This window comes from Zootoca vivipara, chromosome 7 (genome assembly GCF_963506605.1).
Source record: "Zootoca vivipara chromosome 7, rZooViv1.1, whole genome shotgun sequence".
Lineage (NCBI taxonomy): Eukaryota > Metazoa > Chordata > Lepidosauria > Squamata > Lacertidae > Zootoca > Zootoca vivipara.
In genome coordinates, this window is record NC_083282.1 from 57,770,471 (window position 1) to 57,797,768 (window position 27,298).

Genomic DNA, 27,298 nt, shown 5'->3' on the forward strand with positions numbered 1-27,298 from the left:
CACAGACAGTTGGTCCATCTAGCTCAGTAATGTCAACACTGCCTGGTAGTTCTCCAGGTTTTCAGACACAGGACATTCTGAGTTCTGCCTAGAGATGCTTGCCATCGAACCTAGAACCTTCTGCTTGCAGGACAGGTGTACTACCACTTAACTATGGCCCTTGCCCTTTAGATTTCTCTCCTTAGTATAAAGTGGAAGGGATTAAGCTGGTAAGAATAGTTTGTTTTCTGAAACTATTTCTCTTGAGAGGTTTTCATACCATAAAGTTCAACTTGCATATAATCCTCAACTGAATATATCACCATGGTTGGTTTGTTGTCCCATGAATTCCCAGTGCAGTTCTGGAATTAAGTTTGACTTTGATTCAATCTATTATAATTGTTCTCTTCAGTTCTGTAACTCACTGTAGCTAGATACGATGATGGCTGCACTCCAAAATCCCAAGCAATGTGTTTCGTAGGTTTTGTGTGCTGTCCTGGTACAAGTGATTCATGGGCCGTGCCAGTGGGCTTCTTCTCATTATCAAGAAGAGGATTTCTGAGAAGGCTGTAGCATATTTAAAAAAACCTGAAATAAGAGAATGTTTTCTTTTAGACAAATGTTGACAAACAATAACAATGGTGTTTCAACAAGCCATGTGCTTGTTAAAGCAGAGGCAGTCTCAAATGTGGTTTTGGACAAGCCCAGGGACTTAAATACCTACACCAAGGCCCTATGACTGGGAATTTATGCCATCCAATATATGCCCAGCCATAAGGCTTTCTAAAATGGTCATTAGGTCAATGGGCAGGGCATGCCTTCAATTTAGTTTTTGCCTCAGGGTATGAGGGTGGCCTGGATATTGGGGAGCGGGTTCATATTACCCCATTGTCATGGTCACACCATTTTCATATGACCTACTATCAGAGACTGATATCATTACACTTTGGCCCACTTTGGTACAGAGACGCAGAGGCACTGAAAAGCATTTTAAGAAGCGTTTTAGGAGGAAAGCACCCCAGGGATATGGGGGGGGGGGCTAAGCCATACAATAAGAATTATACAATGCAAACTATATAATCAGATTTAGCTCAATAACACAATTGGCAAATCTCTCCCTTCAATGGAACATGGAACTTTTTCCTGAATGCTCTGGGGGATTTCCCAGCAGAGAAAGCTGACAGTTCCACCAAAGCCATGGTCTCCCAATAGAATGGTGAGATGAAACAGGTGGTGAACATGCTTGCCCCCAAATTTCCTTGTCATGGAACCAGAATGGCTCATTGGTATTCTGGGGAACTTTGGGCTATGGAACAAGGTTGATGAAGACTAGAGCACAAGTGGTGCAAATCGTGCTCTAGAGCTAACCAAACACTGCTTAACAGTTGCAGTCACAGAGTCCAGAGAGAAGCATTGGATGTGTGCTTTTGGACTTCCTGGCACTTACGCTATAGGGTGCCACAGGAGCCTATTTTGTCCATACTGTAATGCTATTCAGTATCTATGTGAAGCTGCTGGGAGTGGTCATTAGGGGTTGGGGCAGGCAAGGTGCCAACACTATACTCATGAGGCTCACCTCTATTTCTCTATAACATCTGAATTAGTACCTTTATGCAGTATTGGGATGAGTGAGGGATAAGAAACAGATATTGAACCCTGGCAAGATGAGGTACTGTGAGTGAGTTGTTCCTTTGTCTGAGAAACTGATCAGTTGCCTGCCCTTGATGGGGTAGCATTCCCCCTGAAGGAGCAGGTATGCAATCAGCAGGTGCTTCTGGATCCAGCTTTGTCACTGGAGGGCCAGGTAGCTTTAGTGGCTAGAAGTGCTTTTTATCAGCTGTACTCGGTATGGCAGCTATGACTATTTGTGGCCCTGGTGAGCTTGACCACAGTAGTTCAGGCAGTGGTGAGTGGAAATTGGATCATTGCAATGCACTCTATATGGGTGCATATAGTGCAATGCACTCTATAAAGTGCATATAGTGCAATGCACTCTATATAGGTACATCTTCCCTTGTGCTTGATATGGGAACTGCAGTTAGTTCAGAGTGCTGCAGCATGGTTGCTGACAGAAGTGAGACTCTCATCTCTGCTCAGAAATTCTCACCGTTTGCCTATTTGCTGCCATAACTTAACCCTTATATGCCTACTCAGCCACTTTAATCTGCGGAACTGGCACTGTTACAGGTGCCACATAATATTCATTCCACACCTGTAAGAAATCTTTTAACATGACAGCACCTATACTTTGGAACTCCCTGCCTATTGACATCAGTCACTATACACCTTTTGGGGTGTGCTTAAAACATTTTTGTTTAGGCAAGATTAATTTGGCATGTTACCTATTTTTAACTGCATTTTATTGATAATTTTGAAGGTTTTTTTTTGGTAAACCACTTAGAGATTTTATTACCACCAGAATAGTATATAATAGTAGATGATAGATAGATAGATAGATAGATAGATAGATAGATAGATAGATAGATAATGTTGTATATAAATTTATGTATATAACCACATAACTATCTTGTGACCTAAACTGCTAGTCTCCTCCCCTGCACTGGGGAGGACCCATTAACCTGGTCTGCCACCCAATACTTTTAAGTGAGAACCCCATTTCTGCTGGATCAATTGGATTTCTTATTAATTATAATTATTTATCAGCTAGATAAATACTTCTAATTAATAATTAGAACATTCAGTCTTCCATTGTCTACTGGAGCAGATTATATTCGGTTATTAGTTGAACCTTTAATAATACTTTAATGTACTATATTTTATTCAGAGTGTGTGCGGCAGATGCAAATGCAATGAGAGCTAGAATCTGACACCCTCACATAACATCTAACCTTTTTCCCTTCCATTTTAGTACCTAACCGCTCCTCAGGAGTTATTATTGGTAAGTAATTACAGAATGAGGTACAATCCCTCATTGATTTACCGCTGTTCATTCTCCAAAGCTTGGATTTCAGCAACCATTGTACTTTATTGCCTGGTGGAAATGTGTGTGTCCCTTCCTTTTTTTTCTCCAGTTTGTGGTTTAAATGTTGAAGACTCCTACTTGAATAAAAAAATTGATTCCTTTGCGAGAATTCTTGGGGTGCAGACAGATATACTTTCTTCCAGGTTCTAGTGTCTTTTTATTTAGTTATTTTGTTTATTTATTTCCTCCACTACCTTTGTTCCTGCAATGAACATAGCTGGCTCCAAATCCAGCACAGACTTCCTCTGTGTTGTGCCTTTTAATGTTCCAGCTTCTGGGCGTGGTCGGTGCTTAAATTTTTTTTCAAGAGAAAAGGTGTTTTGAGCTGGACACATTGCTTGGGTGGGGGAGTTGCTCTCTGATTGTCATTAGGGCCGTTCAGTTTGCGCAGCTAACATCTGCTAGGAACAAGAAGAACTTGTTTCTAAAACCAATCTCTGAGGAAGACTGCATATTTGCCAGAAAAGGGGTGAGTGCAGATGTACAGTGGACTTGCTGCTCTGGGTATGTATGTGTCTAGAGACTTGCTATGTCCTGTAACACTTGAACTCAACCACATGAGTGGCTTCAATGTCCATTGAGCATTACAAGGTAGCAACTTGAAAGTGGTCAAACACTGAAAGCACAGCTTTTTATGTTGGTTCTTCATGTGGAAAACGAACTGACAGGTTTTTCTCATTGATTTTAATAGTTTGTTTATCTTTTGTTAAGTCTGCAGTAGGATTTGGGTCCTGTTTGGGGGTTGTTGTCTCAAACCTATTTTGAAGCTACTGGTGTGATTACATTTCAGTCTTTATTTAAGACTGGGACAGTTTTTTCCTGAACAGAAAAAAACTATTACTTTGCCTTGTTAATCATTACTACAGTATATTACTGGATTTCTTCTTCTTCCCTTCAAGGATCTGTGGTGGCTGTTTTATTGGGGCTTTGTCTTATTGCTGCAGGTTGGAAATACAGATCTTGCTTTATAAAGGGGTGAGTCAGCTCAGGAGAAGCCATATCTAATTATTTGTAGCTTCGTTTGTGGCGGTGTGAGCTAATATATGCTTCTTGGCTTCACTTTGCCTTCTGTTCACTTATACTTTCCGTATAAATGTGCTTGGTGTTCAGAAGGGGCTTTAGTATTTTTATTATTTATTTATTTGGTGAAGAGTTGCACTAATATGGCAGCACAGAATAAACAATAACAAGTAAAACACAATAATTTTTCTAGAACAGCTAGTCAGTATTTTATCCCATTTCCACCATTGGTGTTCTGAAGTGACAGAAATGCTCTGTCTCAATTTACCTAAGGTGTCCATCCTAATGCAGACTTGACAATGAATATTCTGGCACTAAAAATTCTGCAATCCACTATTAAATTAAGTTATAAAACACACTGCTCTAATCTACAGGTGTTGGAACCGTCAAGGGTACTTGCAGTTTGTGATTTTTACTTTCAGACACAGTAAGAAAATGGATTTGTTGAACAATCCTGCCTGAAGCCAGTAGATTTTTTTCTGGAAGAATCTAGGCCAGTCCTATAATCTAAGACAACAATTTGCAACAATAATTTATTCTGAACATTTGTCTTGCATGACCTTTCTATTTTTGTGTCCAGGACTGTCCATTTTTGTTGTAGCATTGTATGCATGGTTTTACTGTTTTAATATGATGCATATATGTATGCAGACAGGTTCACTTAAATTTGTGAGCACTAATTAAGGTATTTCTGTAGATTAATACAATAATTATTTACTAGTTTTGAATATTCAGTGCAATAATTCCTGTAACAGATTGTTCACATGTCTTTTAAGTCTTTAAGATGTTCAGGGATTCAGTTTTGATACTAGAGAATACTGATTTATTTATTTTTTGCCAAAGGCAAGAGATCTTTTGGATTCAGAGGCAGTAACAATACCAGTGGAGAGAAATTCGGTGATTTTATTAAGTGATAGGCTAAATACAAAATAGTAATCAGTGAAAAAGACTTTCAGCAGAGTAACATAACATAAGCAAGACCAGATACTTCCCCATTCATTTGTCGGGAGCCCCAGGGAGAGACCCTGTCTGGCCAACATGCAGGACCCAGCTGGTCTGGGCCTATGTCAAAGCTCAAAACTTATGTCCGCATCTGGGAGATTTATGTACTCTAAATTCTTAGTAGTTATGTACTGATTGGCATAATGTCAAAAGCCCTTAAACTTGCTTTGGAAGTCATTATTTAGAAGGCGTAAGGGATACGATAAGCAAATGGATGGGGCCAGTATAATTAATCTTGAGGTCCTGCTGTAGCTGTAACACTTGTGGCCGGCACTTGACCTTCAGCCAGTGACTCCTGCCCCAATCTGCAAACACCTAACCTTGGAACAGTCAAAGCAATAAAGCAAACAATGCAGGCATGGAGGAATGATTGTACCAATCAACCTACCTCCTCAAAATACATCTTCCAGTGTGGGTTTCCCCAACACTGATATAACCTCATACTCATGATTATGGGAAATATAAATATAGTCTATTGTTGGGACTGCCAACTAATTGCATACCTGTAGCATACCTGTAGAAGGCCTAGGTGTGTAGTTCTGGGGGAACCCATAGCATTGTGTTGCAATGGCTCTTAATTTGATTTTTGAGCAACTCTGCAGGATTATATTTGAGAATGTTTAAACCCATTAATGGCATCTTACGTGCTTGAAGCTATTCATGTTTATAGTTTTCTATTGAATATTGAGCATCTCTGCCTCATTTTAAATGTATTGTAAGGTACAATATTGTCAAGCTTTTCCAGTGCTAAATATAATATAGTCATCCTACTGTATGTGCTGAATAAGCTTTTCAATCTTAGTCAAACAACTTTGAGATTATTCTTTGAATAACATGTTTTGTGTTTGGAGATTCTCTTTTTAGAGTGATCTAGTGTTCCTGCCAACCTAGCAGTTCGAAAGCACGTCAAAGTGCAAGTAGATAAATAGGTACCGCTCCAGCTGGAAGGTAAACAGTGTTTCTGTGCACTGCTCTGGTTCGCCAGAAGCAGCTTAGTCATGCTGGCCACATGACCTGGAAGCTGTACGCCGGCTCCCTCGGCCAATAAAGCGAGATGAGCGCCGTGACCCCAGAGTCAGTCACGACTGGACCTAATGGTCAGGGGTCCCTTTATCCTTTACTAGTGAGTTTGTGGGATAGTGTTTTACATTTCTTTCTCATGATTGTTAAATGTCAAACTGTGAGCAGGCATTGATTAAAGCACAGAAATGGGAATGACATTGGAATGACCTGCGTGGGTCAGGCACACTCTTTCTTTTCTGTCTCAACTGATCAACCGGTAAAATATTTTCAGCTGTTAGCTTGTTTTGTCCTGAAGCCAAGAATGTTTTTATGTAAATCAGGCATCCCCAAACTGCGGCCCTCCAGATGTTTTGGCCTACAATTCCCATGATTCTTAGCTAACAGGACCAGTGGTCGGGGAACATGGAAATTGTAGTCCAAAACATCTGGAGGGACGAAGTTTGGGGATGCCTGCAGTGCTCCTTACTTACAAAAGCTCTATTGCTGACACTTGCCCAAGTTTCCCACATGGACAATGGTGCCTGTGGAATGTTGATTCAAGGGCAGATTCTACAAGGAATCTGTTAGAAGTGACCATTTTTCTATACTGTACTTGGGCTGTGTCTCACTCATATCTGTTGTGTTTATATAATCCTAATTCTCTTTATCTGTTTTACTTCTAATATCCTGCAGTTGCTAACAGTCCGTGTATTACTTCTATTTCTGTAGCTTCCAGAACTAATTTTCTTTCCTAAGAAGTAACAGTATGGCCGCTTCTTCAATGTAAAAGTTACTTGCATTGCTTTCAAAATGTCAATAGCATGCAGTGGAATGCTGATGTATTTGTGTGTTGCTTTTTCCTTCCTGACAGGAAGACTAAACAAAATGATATAGTGATTTCAAAATCAATCAAAAATATTTGTAACTTTTTTTCCAGAAAAACTGACCCTCCTTCTACCCCTCCTGAGTCTTACCATCCAGTTTCGACTTGCACAGAAATGGGATTGGAACCCAAAGCCTCCTGATTGCAGTAGAGCTGTGCTCCAGTAAGCTTCCAGCTGATAATTAATTCCCAACAGTTCTTATTTTGAGAACCAGAAATGAGAATTGAATGAAGATCTACATGGAAAAAGCCAAAGCAATTTTCATTAAAAAACTGGGCATCCAGGTTATTCAGCTACTTGAAGCATGAAGCAGTATTGGGCCCCAAGAAAACTCTGGTCATTTGCACTTATTGTTATTGCATATAACTGGGTTGCAACTTCCTTTGCAGAATGTGTTTTAAAGTGCCTCAATAAAAAACAGAACCAAGAAGAACTTATTACAGTTTGTTTCCTAGAATCTTGTTCATCACTTGAAGGGGAGGGACAAGTAAAGCTGTTAATATTTACCAAACATTTTACTTCCACAAGCCTTTCTCATGAAGAATTGTAAAAGTTGTCTCGATTTCCTTACATGATCTTTAAAAGTGTGAACAAAAGTAACATGTGCCTAATTGAAAATACTCACTTTCTTTTTGATATATTTTCATAGGCAAACAAATACTCTGCATACTTAACCAAAATATCAAGGGTCATGTTTACAACAAGTAAAATGATTCTCCTGTTACGGTCAATATGAGTGAAAAGTGCAGTGCTTCTGATGATTTGAACTATAGCTTGTTATAGTCATGAAGTTAACTTGTTTGTTACATGCTATTTTAAAATGTTATGTTGTATTGTGCACTTCTTTTGTTTAAATTGATTAACTATGAAGTATGTATATATAGAGAAAATTGTTTATCTTAGAATGTGTGCAAATAAACTAAAATATTGAATAAAAGGCACTATCATTGGTAGCTTTCTACTCCCAAGCGATAAGAGGAAACTGGTGATGCAGTGCAGCTTGTGTTGATACGCCTAATAGCACATAGCTGTTTCGAATCTGTTTCTCACCATGCAGAGATGCACAATGCAGTGAAAATAGATGTTTGTGGCAAAAACTTCCTGGTAACTTCCTTTACAGCACCCAGACAAGCATTCTGTGCACACATTTTAACTTTGTGCAAAGTACCATGAGATGGTGCCTTGGCATGTTTTGAGATGTTCTTAGCACTTCAAAGTGGGCCATGTGCTGTTCAGTGTTGCTTCTTTAATTTTGAGTGTTGAATGTGATGGACACGTGTTAACTGGCTGAGATAAAAGTACAAACCTTTTTTTAAAAGGTCATTTGGTTATGGTAGCTACAATGAGCAATATTAAACATGACCTTTCCTTGTAATAGTGAGACTTGCATTGTTTGTAACTAATTTATCCATATTCCTTGCTGTGGAAAAAGGCATCTGTATAGTGGCTTTGTTAATATGTGCATTAATTGGCATGTACCCTGTTTCTCATATTTTAAGACATACCCATAAAATAAGCCATAGCAGGATTTTTAAGCATTCAAGGAATATAAGCCATACCCCAAAAATAAGACATAGTGATAGGCGCAGCAGCAATGCCGGCCACGGCAGGAGGAGGAGGAAAAAAACAAGACATCCCTTGAAAATAAGCCATAGTGGGTTTTTTTTGAGGAAAAAATAAATATAAGACATGTCTTATAATATGAGAAACACGGTAATTGGCAGCTGACTGTAGAAATTTATTTTAAGTTGGGGGCTTTTTTATGAACTCAAAGTAGCTAAAGCTTTCCAAATAATTTTGGACCACAACTCCCATCAGCCTCATAAACATGAATGTTTAACTTTGAGCTTCCCTGTGGCCACCCAGTCCTTCATGCATAGTAAGTCCATGTGCCTGTGGGCCTCTAGTTAGCTCTGCTACTACAATAAAAACAGGAATAATAGTTCTGTTATCCCCTGCAATCACTGAAGTGTTGTATACCATACTGGGTCCTGTCTTTTGCAGTGGGTGATTAGCAGGGGATGCAGTTATATGTGTACTCTGCAGTTGCATGTGCATTGGTCCTGCAAATCCCTTTCTGTGTTATGTATTTCATCCACTGAGAACACTTCAGTGCAGGAAATGCTGTAAAAGGTTGCAGAAGGGAACTGCTTGCTCACATATCCAAAGCTTTCAAAACTGGAATGTGGACACAGGAATGGGATAAAGGAAAGGAAAACTCATGTCCGAATCCATTATCAATTTTCCTTTAATTATTTAATTGTAAATGGCACGTACAGTATCATTAATTAAGAACAGTTTCTTTCTGGTGGTGTACTTCTGTTTTGAGCAAGCTCTGTGTCTCACTTGCCAAGCAAATCCCATGAGTAGAATTTGCAGTGCAAAACAAACAACTGAATTCAGACCGTAGGTAAGCAGTAAAATGCAGTGCCTACTAATCAGCTTGGAAAGTAGGCAAAAATCCCAGCCCCTGGAATCACATAGCTGTTGGTAAGAGGTGGATTTTAAGGTGCCAAATAGCAAAAATTCATCCTAGCATAACTCATCCTAATCTTCCAATTTCAATATTTCCCAGGAAAATAGGGGTGCTAATTCTAAAAGCCAGTGACTATGCCAGCCTTTTTGCTGTCCAAAGGCAGCAGCTCAGCCTTAATGTAATACAGTATTTTGTATCTTCTTGGAAGAAATGGAGGCTGAGCTGAGGACAATTTTCAGCAGCAGCACTATGGTAACTGTAAAATAGGTTTGGAGGTAGGATGGCCAGAACCAATGCATAATTTCTCAAAAGAGAATCTCATCAATTTAACCCTTTCTATTTGCTATGTTCAAACTGAAACCAGACTCTGGGCTAATGTCTGCCTAGAGCTTACACAATGCTTTTAAGTGCTGAGAAAGACTGGGAAGCCTTTTATATAGTTCTCTGTCAAGCTTCCTTTGGGTTTTTTTCTGTGAAAGCCCCATTTATTTGCCTGCTGCTGCTTCCTCTTCTGCATTTATTTATATATCCCTATTAGGTTCAGCAACTTCTCGTTCATTGCTGTGACCTGAGTGAGAGCGATGATGCTTGCATGCGTGCTTCCCTTATTATGGGGCTTGATGGAACTTCTGGCCATTACTTTGGAAGATCAAGGTGAGAAGTTGGGAATTGGGACTCTCTATGTCTAGCTTCTGTATTTCTCAATTCCCATCCTTTTTGGCAGGGAGGGGGTCCCCCATGGAATGTGGCAAAAGTTGGTGCTGCCTGAGTTGGCAATACATTTCTGTTCCACTTCCGTTGGGAGAAAGGAGCTTGAGGAAGGGTCATCGGCTGTTAAAAGGGATTTCAAGGTGGTAGCTGATGGGGAGGAGAAGGATGGCTCCTAATCCTTGCTTTATCTTGTTTGTGGTTGGTTGGTATCCATCTGTCTCAGAAGGCAACGGAGGAGTGTGCCTTTGGGGGTGAAGTCAAACCACTGTAAGGCTACAGTGCCTGTTGTAGCTGTAGAGGCTGATACAGGAGAGGCATGTTGTGTTGCAGCTGGGGCAGATAAAGGTGTCCAGTTGTGCTGCTGCAGCTGCACCATGGCATTTCTTCTCTCCGCACTCCTCCCAGCGGTCATTCTTCCACTGGTCACTGCTATGGATGCACAACCTGACTTTCTGTCTCCAGCACTGTGGTTGTCTGCAAGGGATTCCCACGAGGGGCTGATGTTGCCTGCCTTCATGTCATATTTGTAACACACAGCTGGTCTGCCAACAGGCCTGGTACCTGAAGCCAGCTCCCTGTAGAACATGTCCTTCAGGTTTCCTGCCATATTCCATTCCGTGGACATGGCTAAGCCAGCGTAGCCGTCGCTGAGAGAGAAGTGTGAACATACTGTGTCTGTGGGCTTGGGAGAGCATATCTTGAGACTCTGTCGTGCCACTAGTGCAAAAGTTAAGTCTGCTTGTTGGGGGGGGGGGGTAGACTCAGATTTATTGGATATACTAATTAGCATGTCCAGCATCTCCTCTTCGTCTCATTCAAATGAAAACTTCTGATTCACTTTATGTTTCTTCCAGCCTTTCTAGTCCATTGTGACTGCAAAGCAAAACCTAGGAAACTCAACCCCATATTGGTATAATTCTGCTTGTAGGAGCATAGGAATATGCTTTATACTATATAGTCAGACCAATGGACCCTCTAGCTCAGTATTGTTTACACTGACTGGTAGTGGCTATGCAGATATCAGGTAGGAGTGTCTCTTGTCTAACTTTTCCAGGGGTCTGAGAATGGCAATGGTACAGTATGTTTAAACTATGAGAACTGTGGGGACATGGATTACTATACTATATATCAGTGCTATTTTTCTAGAAAAAGAGGTGGCAGAACTCACACTTGTTTTTTCTAATGGCAATGTCACCTACTTGAGAGTTGCCAGAACTGAGTTTTGGCTGGAAAAAACCCTGCTTTATACCCTTTTTAAAAGTATATTTTAAGTGCCTTAAGACCTCAGGATAGAACAAGGTATAAATCTTTCTAGGTAGACCCAAGCCCACAGTGTTAGAAGGAAAAATGAGGGAAACACAGCAAGTGAAAGCAATTTTTAGAAATGAATTCACTACATATTTAAAGTTTACTTTCATGTAAACAGCTGCAATAATATGAATAGGATGCTAAAACCAGTTGGCTCATGGTTGAAGGAAAGAGTTTTGTTTATATAAAAGGGAGAATATCCTAGTTCGATTAGTCAAGTTTTAAGAGCAAGAGCTGACATTCTGTGGCGTTTAAAAATAGTGAGAGAGTCTAATGTTTGGATGATCCCCCTCACATGTTCACCAAGTACATGAGAGTGGGACGATGCCTGCTACTGACACATCCCGGATCTAATGCTGTCATACAACCTTCTGGTTGCATGCTACTGTGTGTCTGTCCATAGGGTTCTTCACAATCAAGAAACCTGGGACAGTCAAGGTTTCTGGTTACGTTGAAGAGACGTACATGCTTACATTTAACATTAATGCCAAACACACAGCCACCACAGCATGTAGCCTATAGTCACACTGGTATTTTAGGGTGCGGCCAGGTTGGTACAATTATGCTTCTTTTATTCTTCTTTTTACAATTGTGCTTCTTCAGTGAATGAATGAAGAGAGTCAGTTGAATACTCCTATAAATCCATTACATAAAATAGCAAGAGGAAGTTTCTGAAGGAAGAAACTGCAAAATATTCAACTTCCTCAGTGGCTTCTTATAAATAAATAATTCTAAAAAGTCCCATTTGATTACTAACTTTTGCATTAGAAAGTGGGCAGAGTGGGTAGCTGTCTAATAAAACAATGCATCCTTTAAGTCATACAACAACAACAACAACAACAACAAGAAGAAGAAGAAGAAGAAGACACTACAGAAATTGCCCAACCCCTTAGCCAAAGACCACCCAAAATGGTTTACAAGCTTTACAGAAAGAGGTCTACAATAGAAATTTGAAAATATGACTTGTCTCCTGTTGGTCAAGGTACCTTACAATACCTAATTGTCTCTCCTGGCCCCAAATCCATTGTCAGAAATTTTCACCTATTCATAGGTATATGCACTTTTGACAGGTCTGCTCTGCTTTTAACAGATACTTGCCAGACTGTTTTTGCAGAGCAGCGGTCCCATCATATGAAGATGTTTATCCATTTACAGCAGTGGTTTTCAACCAGTGTGCCGTGGCACCCTGGGGTGCCTTGAATGATGTTCAGGAGTGCTGTGGACAACACTGGCTTCTGTCCCTCTTTCCTTCCCTCCCTCCTCTGAATGGTTCCTCTGGGGCTGGCCAGGGGGTGCTTCCCAGGCCCCTGTGGGGCAGTGTGTGGAGGCACCTCTCTTTGGGGCAGGGTGGGCAGCTCAGAGGTGGCAGCAGTGGCTGCCCGGAGGACTCTTGGGGACAGGAGAAGAGGCTGAAGAAACGCTCCACAAGGGAGGGTGTTCAAAAAGCAGTGAGGGGCTGCCAGCTCTGCAGGCAAGGGGTGACATAACTTGGCTCCTGAGCCCCACAGGGGTGCCACAGAAAGAATGTAGTTGGTCAAGGGAGCCATGGACTCAAAAAGGTTCAAAACCTCTGATTTATAGGATTTGAAGGACTTGGAAGTGAAAGTAACTCAGCCAGTCTATTAGGTAAGGTGCTTCCAACATGCTTCCTTCTGCAGCAAAAAATAATAATATTTGGGGTCATTAAGAGAGCAAAGATGGCTTTGGGATTGCTCAGTGAACTCAAATAAAATGTCTATTTTTTCAGGAAATATTCCCTAATTTTTGAAGGGCAAAGGATTGGTTTTTTGTGGGGCGTGTACCTGCTCTGTGTATGCACCTTAAAATTTGTATAACAGTCTGTTGAATAGTTTGTTGTAGCTGTTTTTTTAAAAAAATCTACAATTAGGGGAAATAATTATTGATCTTTCTATTAGCAGTGTTTTTGATCAACATTTTGCCTCTTTGCTATGATTCCAACTTTCCACAATGTTTACTTTAGATTCATATGAAAGTTTTTTTACTCAAAAGCAAGCTCCACAGTATTCAATGAGACTTAATCCCAGGTAAGTGTGTGTAGTATGATAGCCATTGGCCACTTAGGCCGAAGATGCAAGCAAGTGATAAGTCCATTAATGTAAATAATAATTAGTACAATTTTTGGTACTATACAGATTAGTAAGAACTCTTTTCACCATTTGATTAAATGAAATTACTGAGTTCCAATGTAGTGATTGTCAAAAACTACATTTGCCTGGCAGCACATCCACAGGGGAGTTGAAATTTCCAGAAACGTGTGGTTTTTGACAATCCCTAATTGCCAATTAAAAAGCAATTAATTGTCTCTTAAAAAGCAGAGACATCACCTTGCCAACAAAGGTCCGTATAGTTAAAGCTATGGTTTTCCCAGTAGTGATGTATGGAAGTGAGAGCTGGACCATAAAGAAGGCTGATCGCCGAAGAATTGATGCTTTTGAATTATGGTGCTGGAGGAGACTCTTGAGAGTCCCATGGACTGCAAGAAGATCAAACCTATCCATTCTTAAGGAAATCAGCCCTGAGTGCTCACTGGAAGGACAGATCCTGAAGCTGAGGCTCCAATACTTTGGCCACCTCATGAGAAGAGAAGACTCCCTGGAAAAGACCCTGATGTTGGGAAAGATGGAGGGCACAAGGAAAAGGGGACGACAGAGGACGAGATGGCTGGACAGTGTTATTGAAGCTACAAACATGAGTTTGACCAAACTGCGGGAGGCAGTGGAAGACAGGAGTGCCTGCCGTGCTCTGGTCCATGGGGTCACGAAGAGTCGGACACGACTAAACAACTAAACAACAACAACAATTGCCAATTGCAACTTCTAGAAACCTATTGTGTGGATCAGTTTGATCGTTTGGAAAGTCCCCATGCTAGGTCCATGGGGCATTTTGGTCTCACACCGAACTGTTGCCACATGCTCTTTGAAACCTCTATATGGATCCAAAACTTTTGAAGCATGAAACAAAGGTAACCATTTCTGATGTGATTATGAAAAGCCCAGAGGCAGAAAGTACATTTGAGGGGCCTTTCTGGATGTAGCATTTCTCCCCATTCCCTTAGCCAACCATGCATATTTTTAAATGTATTAACATTATCCTTATCTCTCTCTCTGTGTGTGTGTGTTAATGAATGACATCAGAAGCAGTGTATGAAGATTTTGTTTATAAAACTCTCTCTCTCTCTCTCTCTCTCTCTCTCACACACACACACACACACACACACACACACACACAGAGAGAGAGAGAGAATTTGCTTCAATTGTTGCTCCTATGTCCCATCTTAAGTAGAACATCCAATTAATTTCCTCAGATCATCTCTAAATAAAATTATAGTGCACACACATGCACATATCTATCCAAATATGTCCCAGGCCCTGGCTGCTCTTCTTATTTCTTCCTCTCCCAGCCACAGGCCTGAATCCTCTACAGTCATACCTTGGTTTAAGTACGCCTCGGTTTGAGTATTTTCAGTTTAAGTACTTCGCGGACCTGTCTGGAATGGATTAATCCACTTTCCATTACTTTCAATGGGAAAGTTCGCTTCAGGTTAAGTACGCTTCAGGTTAAGTATGGACTTCCAGAACCAATTACTGTACACTCATACCTCGGGTTAAGTACGCTTCAGGTTGAGTACTCCATGGACCCATCTGGAACAGATTAATCCACTTTCCATTACTTTCAATGGGAAAGTTTGCTTCAAGTTAAGTATGCTTCAGTTTAAGTACTCCACAGACCGTCTGGAACGGATTAATCCACTTTCCATTACTTTCAATGGGAAACTTCGCTTCAGGTTAAGTACGCTTCAGGTTAAGTACAGACTTCCGGAACCAGTTGTGTTTGTAAACTGAAGTACCCCTCTATTGTCCTCCCCCCCCCCAGCCACATTACATACCTTTCTTCCTTGGTGATGGTGTAGTAGACATTGCTGCTAATTTGTTGTCTCCTAGTCTCTCCTCTTAAGTCCACATCCCTACATACTAGCGCAGCAATCAGTTTAGAACTTTTCTCTCTACAGGCCTTTTCCAGTTAGAACTATCCCCAGAGAGAAGAGGAGGAAGAGTCCTAATTAATCTCTCTTTGATCTTTGCTGGCAGCATCCAATTAAAGCTATTCCCTCCCTATCTCCTCTCTTCTGAGTTTTCTGGAAATGAGCTGCTTACAGGTAAAGCAGGCCTGAAAAATAGCCTGGTGGCCCAACCTGCCCAGAAGAGACGGAATGCAGTGCAAAGTTGTTGACCTTTCAGGGTGTAAGGCCTTTGTCTTTGCCTAGCTGTAATTTGCTGGGTTGTTGTCTCTCCCATCATGTTAGGTAAGCCCACAGGTGTCCTGTTGATAACATCAATGCCAGAGGTTATCCTATTGCTCTCCCTCACAGTTCCACACCAGTGGCCTCTGGTGGGGGGAGGGGGGCCCCAGCTCAAATGGTGAGAGTAGCAGTGAGATGGCAGTTCCCTTGCTGTCTGTTGTTTCTAAAAGTTGTCAGCACCACAGCAATACCAACGCTGAGATGGTCGAGAACAGCTAGAAGATAAATACAGAAAGCCTAATGCATTAACATTCTAATACATTTAACTTGCGGCATATCCCACAAGGACTAAGACTCCTACTAGTTCTGTACAGCTACTGCCCCAGTGGTTACTTTTGATGATAAGAAATGGTCATTTCCGTGTTACAGGTGGAGGAAATGATATAGTGGTTCAAAAGACAAAATTGCACTGGGCAGAGCTTCACATTTACTTGATTTACCCCTCTTCTCTTTTTATCATTAGGCAGCTGTGGCCCTCCACCTAGATTAAACTTTGCTGAGCTAACTGACGAGTATAAGCAAAAGAATTTATTTCCTGTTGGCTCGATTGTGAAATATATGTGCCGTCCAGGCTATACTGGACTGAAGTACTCTAGTACATGCCTGCAAAGCCTGGAATGGTCCAACGTTCTGGAGCGCTGTAAAAGTGAGTGTCATAACATTCTTTGAAATATTTGTGAGAATGGGCCGTGTACCAACTTGAATCATTTCAGTGGTTTGAATACAAGAGATGTATTGCGGTGTGCAGTTCTTCCCTTGATAATTTATTAATTTAAAATGAGAAGGAGATGGAAACTTTAGAGCAGCATTGTACTTTAAGGCACACTTTGTCTCTTTCTTCCTGCTAGGACAATCTTGTGGACTTCCAGGGGAACCTGATAATGGGAGGTTGATTGTGCCCCAAGATATTTTATTTGGTTCCACTGTAAATTACATCTGCAACGAAGGGTAAGCATCAGGAAAGCCAAGAAGAGAGAATTCCTCTGATCCCTCTGGCCTGACTTCCCACTAGGGCTCCTCTATCCTCTGTAGTTGCATAAGCAGAAAGAATCTGGTAAAGCTTTTTCTCTCAATTTTATCTCACAGACAGGAAAATCTCATTTGACTTATTTCTGTTGGTTCACTATGTAGTTTTTAAAGGCACTGAGAACACAGAAAAGGAGAGAGCTTGTAACCCTAGAGACTAACGATTTTCTATGCTTAACCCTATGCACATTTGTTCAGAATAAAGTGCTTTGCATTCATGTCTACTTACAGTAGGCATATGGTTGGCCACTGTAATACGGTAGGAGAATGGTGGCCCTTTGGTTTGATCCAGCAGAGCTCTTATGTACTGGGTGTGGTGATATTTTTGTTTTTCAGAATCTGTGCACACGGGGTGAAATTCAGTGCCACCCTATGAGGAACATTCCTACTGTGAAGCATTTCAGTTTGCTAGGCAGAACAATCCCCTCCCTGCTCCTCCCCCCACTGTTTGGGGGGGGGGGCAATTTCAGGAGACACACAGGAAGGGATAGAAAGTACCACATTGCACAAGCAGAAGTCTTTGCACATGCTTCCATGTGCAAAAAATTACTTATTAATTTTTCATACCGCCCTTCATCAAAAGATGTCAGGGTGGTTCACAGAGTAAAATGCAAGATAAAACACAAGTAAATAATTAAGTCAAAACAATAGCCCCCCCCCTTATCAGCCAAAGGCCTTGTTGAAGAGGAGCGTTTTCACCTGGCACCCAAATATATATAATGAAGGTGCCAGGCGAACCTTCCTGGGGAGAGCATTCCACAAATGGGGAGCCACTACAGAAAAGGCCCATTCTTGTATAGGGCCTCAGATGATGAATGCAATGTCCAGGACCACGACAAAGCAGTGTCACCTATCCCCAACTCACACAGCTGCTCCAGAAGGATGCTATGGTCAATGGTATCAACAGCTGCTGAGAGGTCAAGGAGAATTAACAGGGAAACATTTCCCTGTCTCTCTCCCAACATAGGTCATCATGTAGGGCAACCAAAACAGTTTCTGTGCCAAAACCAGGCCTAAACCCCAACTGAAATGGATCTAGAAAATCAGTTTCCTCCAAGAGCACCTGGGTCTGGTCCACAACCACCAGAACCTTGACAAGAACCTTGCTCATGAAGGGGAGATTAACAACTGGCTGGTAGTCAAAGATTTCTGTGTCCAGGGAGGGTTTCTTAAGGAGTGGTTTTACCACTGCCTCCTTCAAGCAGGCAGGAACCACCTCCTCTTGTAATGAGGCATTGATCACCTCCCTGGACCAGCCCCGCTAGCTTTTATCAGTGTTGGCATGTAACCATTTTCAGTCCTTCTTTTCAGCGGACAATGTATCATATTTCTTAACATACAAGTAAAATAAATTAGGTAAGTTGTGTTATAAATCCATATTACCCCAGGAAGTGTCCTGTATTGCTTGCTCAATGGATATCAGTAAACTGGGATGCTCGACACCAAGAACAATTGAAAGAGGGGTGAACATATTAATTAAATGAATATTGCAAGATATGTTGAGATATCTGCACAATCCTGGCTGACAATAAATGTGCTTCCCTGTCCTTCAAAAAACATTTCATTTGTTTGTGGAAAGTTGGTAAGCAGAGCATTTACATTCTAAACACATCAGTTCTATGCATCTCATGAGGCAGAAGGTGACAACCCACAGCTACTTCTTTCTTGATACAGGCACAGGTTAATTGGTAGTACTTCCAGCAGAAAGTGTGTCATATTTGGCCGAAAAGTAGAGTGGACTAATGATGTTCCCCTTTGTCAGCGTAAGTAAAACATATTTTTTACTGCTATGTTGGTAAATAGTACTCTTACATGGCACCAGGAACACCTCAAAATCAATTTAGTATGAATGGTAAAGGGTAAATACATTTGCATGCTCTCGTCTAGCAGTATTAGAGGTAAATTGGTGTCAAAATGTTGCTCTTGTTACTTTAATTTCTTACCTGTACTGCACCTTAAGGTTCCAAGGCAGGTTACAGAAACTGAAAATACAACATTAAAAATAGCGTAAAACAAATTATGGCATGGAAGCTTTATTTCACGAAGCCCGGTATAACTCGCTCTTTGGGATAACCTCTGAGACTGCTGAAATAAGCAAATAAACATAGGAATAGACAATGGTTAAATATTGGTCACATTCAGTCTAAGAAAAAGTGAAGCGGACTCCTGTATCCTCAAGCTATTTTGTGAACCTACTAATGTGAGGGAGGGACTTACCTGTAACCAGGGCTGCCAACTTGAATAAAATAGGGGGGCAGGTAAGCCCCACCCTGCATAATTGTTCACATGGTGCGGCACACACACACTATTTGAATGGCAATTCTCATCAACTTCGGGGGCGAGCAGCCCCCTCAAATATTTTAGGGGGGGCAAAGGTTCCTCAGCCCTGAGTTTGCTCCTGTGCCTGTAACAATTGTTACTTACCTGTTAGCCTGAATGGCACAGTGCAATTTTGCCCATCTCTTGTCACATGGATGCTGTCCAGATAAATGTTTCTTTGTTATAAAACAATTAACTAAAAAAAATGGGTCCTGATTCACTACCACTAACTTCTATAGAAGAGGTCCCCTGAAGTGAATTAGACTGACAAGAGTACAGTTATGCAAATATAATACACAGATAAATTTCTGCAGATGTACTTTTTAGATTTTCATTAGAGGGGAAAGGTTAAAATACTGTGAATGAAAGAACTTTGCAAAGATGTGACAGGAAGAAGTAAGCTGCCTTATTTACATGAAATTAATATAATTTTCAAACAAAAGATGAAATTAATGACTGCCAGATCTAACTGGCAGGTATGATGTACTATTTCTGCAGTGTCACATGAGCCTTCTATGCCTTTTTAGTTAGTGTCTAAAATCCAGAAAATAATTCCCAATGTGCCACCCTCCATCTTCTCTGAGTATTCTAGTTAATGAGGTCCATGCCAAATTGTGCAGTAGCTTCACAAAATTATGTGATTGTAAAATGAAAGAGATGATTGCAATCATAAATTTCTCAGAATAATATTATTTTTGCTGATATTTTTGTAGCCTTTTGAATATGCTGACATATCTTCCTGCTCTTCTTTAAAACATTATAATATTCTTTTTCAAATATGGTGTTAGACATCTGCTCTTGTTAATCTTCTTGGTTATCCCTGACAATAAGACTATATTTCTTGTATTTGTGGCTAGTAGGCACTAGCAGACTTAATTTTCACAATATTATCAATCAAAACACATGGTCCACATTTTTATTATTATTCTTACATTTACAAAACCATCAGACATTCTTACAAAACAAATTCAGTATAACAATTCACAAATATAAAAATAAGCCTTCATAAATACAATTGCAGTAGGCACTGGCGGAGGAAGAGGGGTGCGGAGGGAGCTCACCGCCCCCGGCGACACAATGCCAGCAGAGTGCCATCGTGGCTGCCCCTCCCCCACGCTGGGCGCTACGCCCCCGCAGGCGGCGCACTACGCCCCCGGGGATGCATGTCATGCCCCTGCGGGAGGCCATCCACACCCCCACCTGCTCACTGCCCCCGCCGCTGCCGCCAGAGGAGAATGAAGTTCTGCCCCTGGCCAGAGCGCATTAAAAAACTTTCAGATTCTAATTTACAAAGATAATAACTGCATTTCCTCAAATTAAATGAAAGCACTATTGTATCCTTAGGTAGGGAAACGATTAGATGCAAAATAAACTAAGACACAATAATTTTATTTTATTTTTAAACCTGCTAAAATAATTGTCTTTGGCATGTATCTTCTGTTTCTGTTTCTAGGTATTCCATGCTTTCCACCACCAGATGTTCCCCATGGCAAGCACACTGGCAGGTTCATGGAGGACTTCTTCTATGGGACAGCTGTAACATACACCTGTGAAAAAGGCCACCCCCTTGTCGGAAATGCCACTATTTACTGTACTACTAAGGATGGATTAAATGGAATTTGGAGTGGCCGTGCGTATTGTGGAGGTGTGGTTTTCCAGTGTTACTCTGTGTTCTTCTATTGTTTATATAGAAAGGTCCGATTTGTGTTGATTTGGTAATGTGGCAAGCGTTTTCTTCTGATAGCTCTAACAGAATAAGTATTAACTATCAATATTCCTAAAATTTCAAAATCAATCCACCTGTCCATGATTCAGCAGATAAAGGCACAGGTGCACTGAGTGAGGGTCTATTCTTTTATTTTGTCCTTTGTAGCTCTATGTTTATTAAATACATCTTCTTTTCAGTGACTCGCTGTCCAGCTCCTCAAATTGAAAATGGAAGAATATTAACTGGTTATTCCGCCACCTACACATATAACCAAAGGGTGACATTAGACTGCAATGCTGGCCACAAAATAGCTGGCTCAAGAGAGATCCATTGCCAAGTGGATGGCACATGGGAGCCTCCACTACCTCACTGTGAACAGGGCAAGTATCACTTTGAAGCTCTTCCATATGAGACTCCTCACCTGCAAAGAGACTTCCTTTTCAGACTGTTTCTGACTGTGTTTCTAATATGAGGGCTTTTAACCTGAGCCTCAATAGAAGGCAATGCTTTTTTGAACTATAATAGATTTTTATGGTTTTTTCTTTTGTTATTTTTCCGAATGATGCCATGGCCTATGGCTAGCGCAATAAAAGTCTATGATGATGATGATGAACTATAATAAGCAGAAATTCCCCATGACTCTTCCTTGTTTCTGTTCCTCCTAAAGTTTATGTTCCTTGTAATCAAAGAAGCAATCCACAAATCACTTGCTGTAAAATGTTTGACTGTTTCAACTAATAATTATTTGAGAAAACCATCTAGTGCTTTAAGATAAAGGTAAAGGTAAAGGGACCCCTGACCATTAGGTCCAGTCACGGACTATTCTGGGGTTGCGGCGCTCATCTCGCTTTACTGGCTGAGGGAGCCAGCGTACAGCTTCCGGGTCATGTGGCCAGCATGACTAAGCCGCTTCTGGAGAACCAGAGCAGCACACGGAAACGCCGTTTACCTTCCCACAGTAGCGGTAACCTATTTATCTACTTGCACTATGACATGCTTTCAAACTGCTAGGTTGGCAGGAGCTGGGACTGAACAACGGGAGCTCACCCAGTCGCGGGGATTCGAACCACTGACCTTCTGATCAGCAAGCCCTAGGCTCTGTGGTTTAACCCACAGCGCCACCCGTGTCCCTCCCAGTGCTTTAAGGTAGTGTTCCATGAATCCATGTTTCAATCATTAATATGTAGGAAACATAGTTAATACCTTGCAGTGGAATCTTACGCATGTTTACTCAGAAGTAAGAGCCATTGAGTTCTGTTAAATTTACTACTACGTGTGATGAGATTGCAGCCTTCATGTTGAATAGATTGTTGTCCTCTTGGCACACATCTGTCTTGGGAGACAATGGAACAGTGTGTCTTCAAGAGTAAAGTCAAACATTTGGAGAGTTACAGCACCTGATGTGGCTGTAAAGACCAATATAGGAACAGGGCCGGCTCGCCCATTGATCCTAGTGGCGCCATGCACCAGGGCGCCTGGGGGCTGAGAGGACGCAGAGGGGCACAGAGGGGCGCCCCAGCAAGTGGGGGAGCTGCGCGGCGGTCTCCCTTTTCCGCTCTGCAGCGCCCACCTTCCGGCGCCTGTCGCTTGCCGCTGCTGCTGCCTGGTCCGACACCGCTCCAGCTCCACCTCAGGCCGCCTGGAAGCGCGCGTAAAAGGCGGCCAGCTGCGCGCCCGGCCCAGTTCCGGCTTTGGCTCCTGCCGCGGCAGCGAGGCCACGCGCACCGGCGAGCCGTCGGGCGCCGCTAGCGCCTCACTCTGCAGCACCCACCTTTCGGCGCTTGCCGCTTGCCGCTTCTGATGCCTGGTCTGATGCCGCTCCGGCTCCGGCTCTGCCTCGGGCCGGCTGGAAGCGCACATAAAAGGCGGCCAGCTGCGCGCCCGGCCCAGCTCCGGCTCCTGCCACGATGGCGGCAGCGGCTCCGGCTGTGCTGCTGCCGATGCCGCAGTAGAGCCCCATGAGCAAGACGCCCCGCACCGGCAGCGAGGCCATGGGCACCACCGAGCTGTCGGGCGCTGCTAGCGCCTCGCCCAGCAGCTTAGCCAGCGGCGCAAGGCCACAAAGACATCCCCGCCGAGCCCCACGCAGCTCCCGCCGCCGCCAAGCTGGAAGGACTGGGGGGGTCCAACTCTGGGAAAAGGGGGGGGGCGCCGAAGGGATCTTCGTACCAGGGCGCCGGGTATGCTTAAGATGGCCCTGATAGGAGATACATGTTTTGCTGCAGCTGCAGCAGATTATAGAATTCTAGAGTTGGAAGGGAACCTGAGGATCATCTAGTTCAGGCATCCCCAAACTGCGGCCCTCCAGATGTTTTGGCCTACAACTCCCATGATCCCAAGCCAACAGGACCAGTGGTCAGGGAAGATGGGAATTGTAGTCTAAAACATCTGCAGGGCCGAAGTTTGGGGATGCCTGATCTAGTTCAACACACTGCAATGCAGAAATATGCAGCTGTTCCATATGGGGATTGAACCTGCAACCCTGGTGTTCTCGGTACCATGCTCTAAACCAACTGATCTATCCACAATAAATAACTGGCAGCAGTGGGATAAAGGTGTCCAGTTGTGCTGCTGCATATGCAACATGGCAGTTCTGCTCTCTGCACTCCTCCCAGTGGTCATGTCTCCTCTGGTAACTACTATGGATACATGACCTGACTGCCTGTCTCCAGGCACTGTGGTTGGATGCAAGGAATTCCTACCTGGCGGGGTTGATATTGCCAGCCTTCATGTTACATTTGCAGACATCTTTGTAACACAGAGTTGGTCTGTCAACAGGCCTGGTGCTTGAAGCTAGCTCCCCGAAAAGTACGTCCTTGGGGATCCTGCCATCTTCCATTCTGTGGACATGTACAAACCAATTGTTGTTGTTGTTTAGTCATGTCCGACTCTTCGTGACCCCATGGACCAGACCACGCCAGGCACTCCTGTCTTCCACTGCCTCCCGCAGTTTGGTCAATCTCGTGTTCGTAGCTTCGAGAACACTGTCCAACCATCTCATCCTCTGTCGTCCCCTTCTCCTTGTGCCCTCAATCTTTCCCAACATCAAACCAATACACTTCCCAATTATCAGGAAAGTTTTAAGAGGTTGTCTATAATCCTAGAAAGTTAAAATGTTGAATTTTACATCAAAGTTTTATATTTTCTGCAATACACCCTTCTCTCAGGTCTCACATATTATAGAATTTAATAATGGCTTTATCCTTTTTCATTTGCAGTCACTGGTTGTGTAAATCCAGAAATCCAGAATGGAAGAATAACAAGATCTAGAGGGCAAGTTAAACCCAAAGAGACAATAACATTTGAGTGTGACCCTGGCTATATCCTGAAAGGCAACCACACAATTCAGTGCCAATTTGACAGCACATGGGATTCTCCTGTGCCCATTTGTGTTAGGGGTAGGTACTAGTATATGTTTCATTTGCTTCTAATAGTCAGGAATGCTTTCCTTTTGTTTGGATCTCCTTTGACAGTTTCAGATATGAACCAAAAAGAATGAAAGTCTCATCTGACCTTATGTTAAAAAACCCAGTGTCTACAAATCAGTACCATACCATACCATACCATACCATACCATACCATACCATACCATACCATACCATACCATACCATACCATACCATACCATACCAGTGTCTACAAATCAATACCATACAGGGGTGTGTAAGTACTTAAATCATTCCACTGAATAAATATAGCCAAATTGGTGCCCTTCATGTGTTGCTGGACTACAGTTCTTATCAGCCCCAGTCCATGGTCAATAGGCAAAGATTATGGGAGTTATAGTCCACCCCAACTGAAGTGCACCAAGTTGGCTACACTTGCAATAGGGTGTGATTGAGGAAATAAGCCTTTGGGGATTTATTGATTGGACTGAAACCTGAAATAGGAATCATATCAAATAATGCAATTGCAGAACCAAAAAGAAGTGCAATAGATATGTACAATGTTTCATCTGAATTAGTATATGTTTTGTAAAAAGCATAAATATAATAATGGTACCAGAACCAATAAATTGGGGGGGGGGGGCTCCTTTCATATTAAGTTAGGCCAACCTTTACTCATGCCATGATCTAGGTTAATAAACCAAAGAAAAATTTCAGATTGACACACACTTATTAACAGTATTTATTATTTATTTGCTTCATAAAATTTATACACTGCTTAATTGTAAAAAAACAACAACAATTTAAAACTAGTTTACAAAAATAAAATCAAGGAAATTTTACAACTTAAAAAACCCAAAAGTTAAAATAGTAAAACAGATTAAAATTATTTCAACTCTCTAAGTATTAGGGTAGGCTTGCAAAAAACAAGAATGCTTTTAGCAGGCGCCAAAAAGAATAAAGTGGAGGCACCTGCTTGATATCAATAGGCAAGGAGTTCCCAATTGTAGGTACTGCCACACTAAATGACTAAGTTCTTACAAATGTGGAATTTACAGCCAAGGATGTTTGTAATGTGTTTTTCCTTTGTAACCACCTTTTTCCCCTTTCAGTGATTCAATGCCAGCCACCCCCACATGTTCAAAATGGGATATACAACCAGGAAGCAGCAGTGTTTACTAATGGAATGTTTGTGAAATACACATGTGAACCTGGCTATGGTCTAATTGGAGAGGGGACTATTTACTGCACAGCATCTGGTACATGGTCTTCCCCTGCCCCTCGCTGTGAAGGTACATATTTTGACCATAAGATTGTCCATATTGGCTCTAGCAGGGCAAGCTACAAAGCAATATTTACACCATTTCTTCCATTCAGCCTTGAAAATTTGGTTCCAGGCAAATAAAGTTGTGCTTCTTCCTATAATGAAAGCACACCCTTAGAGAACTGTCACACAGAATTCAGTTCTGTGCAGATTAATGGAACTTCTGAAGGGTTCCTTAGAAGAGACAAAGAGTGATACTGCAAGGTAAAGGTAAAAGGACCCCTGACCATTAGGTCCAGTCGTGACTGACTCTGGGGTTGCGGCGCTCATCTTGCTTTATTGGCCGAGGGAGCCGGCGTTACAGCTTCCAGGTCATGTGGCCAGCATGACTAAGCTGCTTCTGGCGAACCAGAGCCGCACACGGAAACACTGTTTACCTTCCTGCCAGAGCAGTACCTATTTATCTACTTGCACTTTGAGGTGCTTTCGAACTGCTAGGTTGGCAGGAGCAGGGACCAAGCAACCTGTCACGGGGATTTGAACCGCCGACCTTCTGATACTGCAAGGTACTGTAGTTCTATTAGTGCAATGACTTTTGGTTGTGCGGTAGAACTGCCCCTTCTCCCCCTCCCCCTGTGCATACCCTAAACCTGTTCTAGGGTTCCCTCAACCCTTCCGGAGCAGATTTGGAGAAGGCCTACAGGGAAAAGAGAGGGGTGAGAAGTTTTGTTGCACAAGCAGAATGCAATTACAGTACTTTGCTGGCTGCTGCCCAAAGTCAAACTGGCAACTGTTGAAGGAAGGTCCTTCTTATAATAGTGAAGGCACTACCACCTTCCAAGAAACAGAAGAAATAAAACAGTTTGAATGTTCTTTAATCTGCTTGAGTAAGGAACTGGACATCACATCTTGTTCCCACTGATGAAATTGCTTCTCTCATTTTTGTGCTGTACATATTATTTCCTGCTCGGTGCAATTATCCCATTATCCTATTTTATGTTTCACATACATATAAACATATAAAATAAATAATTTTAAACTTTTTGTATGGTTTTATGTATGTATAATTGTTGTAAACTGCATTGAAATTTTTTCTGTATAGCAATATATGCATTTTTTTAAATATAAAATTCAAATGAATGAATAAATACAGTGCAGGTGAGAGAAGAGTGGTGAGGACCACTGCTATATTATAGGTGGAGGAACTGGAGGTTAGTCTAAAGTTAGAACCACAATATTACACTTTGTTGAACTTCACAATAACACTGGCCTCATTTTCCCCTCTCTTCCTCCCTACTTCCTCCCTCCATCTCACCAGGAGGTAGCTGTGCACCCCCACCCAGTTTACAATTTGCTGAACTTCTCAATGAGTATAAAGAAAATAATTCCTTTCCTGTTGGCTCAGTTGTGAAATACATGTGCCGTCCAGGCTATGCTAAGCATCCCGGATTGAAGGCCTCTCTTATGTGCATAAGAAATCAGGAGTGGTCAGGAGTTCAGGAGTTCTGCAAAAGTGAGTCTCTTACCATCCTTGTATTGATTGTTATATTAATATAAGTGGTTTAATTAAGTTGCACCATTCTTCCTTTGTGCTTTAATTAAATTTGCTTTAAAACCAATTCCAGGGAGAAATTCTGTATGGTTTGCTTTTTTTTTTCTGACAGGAAAATCATGTGGATATCCAGGAGAACCAGATAATGGCAGGCTGATTGTAACAAAAGATCTTTTATTTGGTTCTACTATAAATTACACCTGCGAGGAAGGGTAAGCATTAGGAAATCAATAGGGTTACTTTTTCTGGTAGGGCTGCTCTTCCTTTAACAATTTAAGAAAAAGTCATTGGAGTTAACTTTCCCCCCTCACCTAACTTCCTATGCAGGAAAAGGTTTATAAATCAATTTATTCTTGTA

General features: G+C 41.9%; 1 protein-coding gene across 1 annotated transcript in view; it reads left to right on the forward strand.

The window, feature by feature from the left end:
• CR2 (complement C3d receptor 2) overlaps positions 1-27,298 on the forward strand; it is a 97,784-nt gene that overhangs the window by 46,813 nt on the left and 23,673 nt on the right. The window contains exons 17-30 of the mRNA XM_060277482.1: positions 2,849-2,878; positions 3,862-3,937; positions 6,924-7,002; positions 7,520-7,574; positions 9,920-10,000; positions 16,150-16,332; positions 16,535-16,634; positions 18,387-18,475; positions 20,485-20,676; positions 20,937-21,119; positions 23,958-24,137; positions 25,237-25,416; positions 26,707-26,901; positions 27,053-27,152. Coding sequence (XP_060133465.1) covers positions 2,849-2,878; positions 3,862-3,937; positions 6,924-7,002; positions 7,520-7,574; positions 9,920-10,000; positions 16,150-16,332; positions 16,535-16,634; positions 18,387-18,475; positions 20,485-20,676; positions 20,937-21,119; positions 23,958-24,137; positions 25,237-25,416; positions 26,707-26,901; positions 27,053-27,152 — 1,723 coding nt within the window. The remainder of the gene's footprint in view (positions 1-2,848; positions 2,879-3,861; positions 3,938-6,923; positions 7,003-7,519; positions 7,575-9,919; positions 10,001-16,149; positions 16,333-16,534; positions 16,635-18,386; positions 18,476-20,484; positions 20,677-20,936; positions 21,120-23,957; positions 24,138-25,236; positions 25,417-26,706; positions 26,902-27,052; positions 27,153-27,298) is intronic.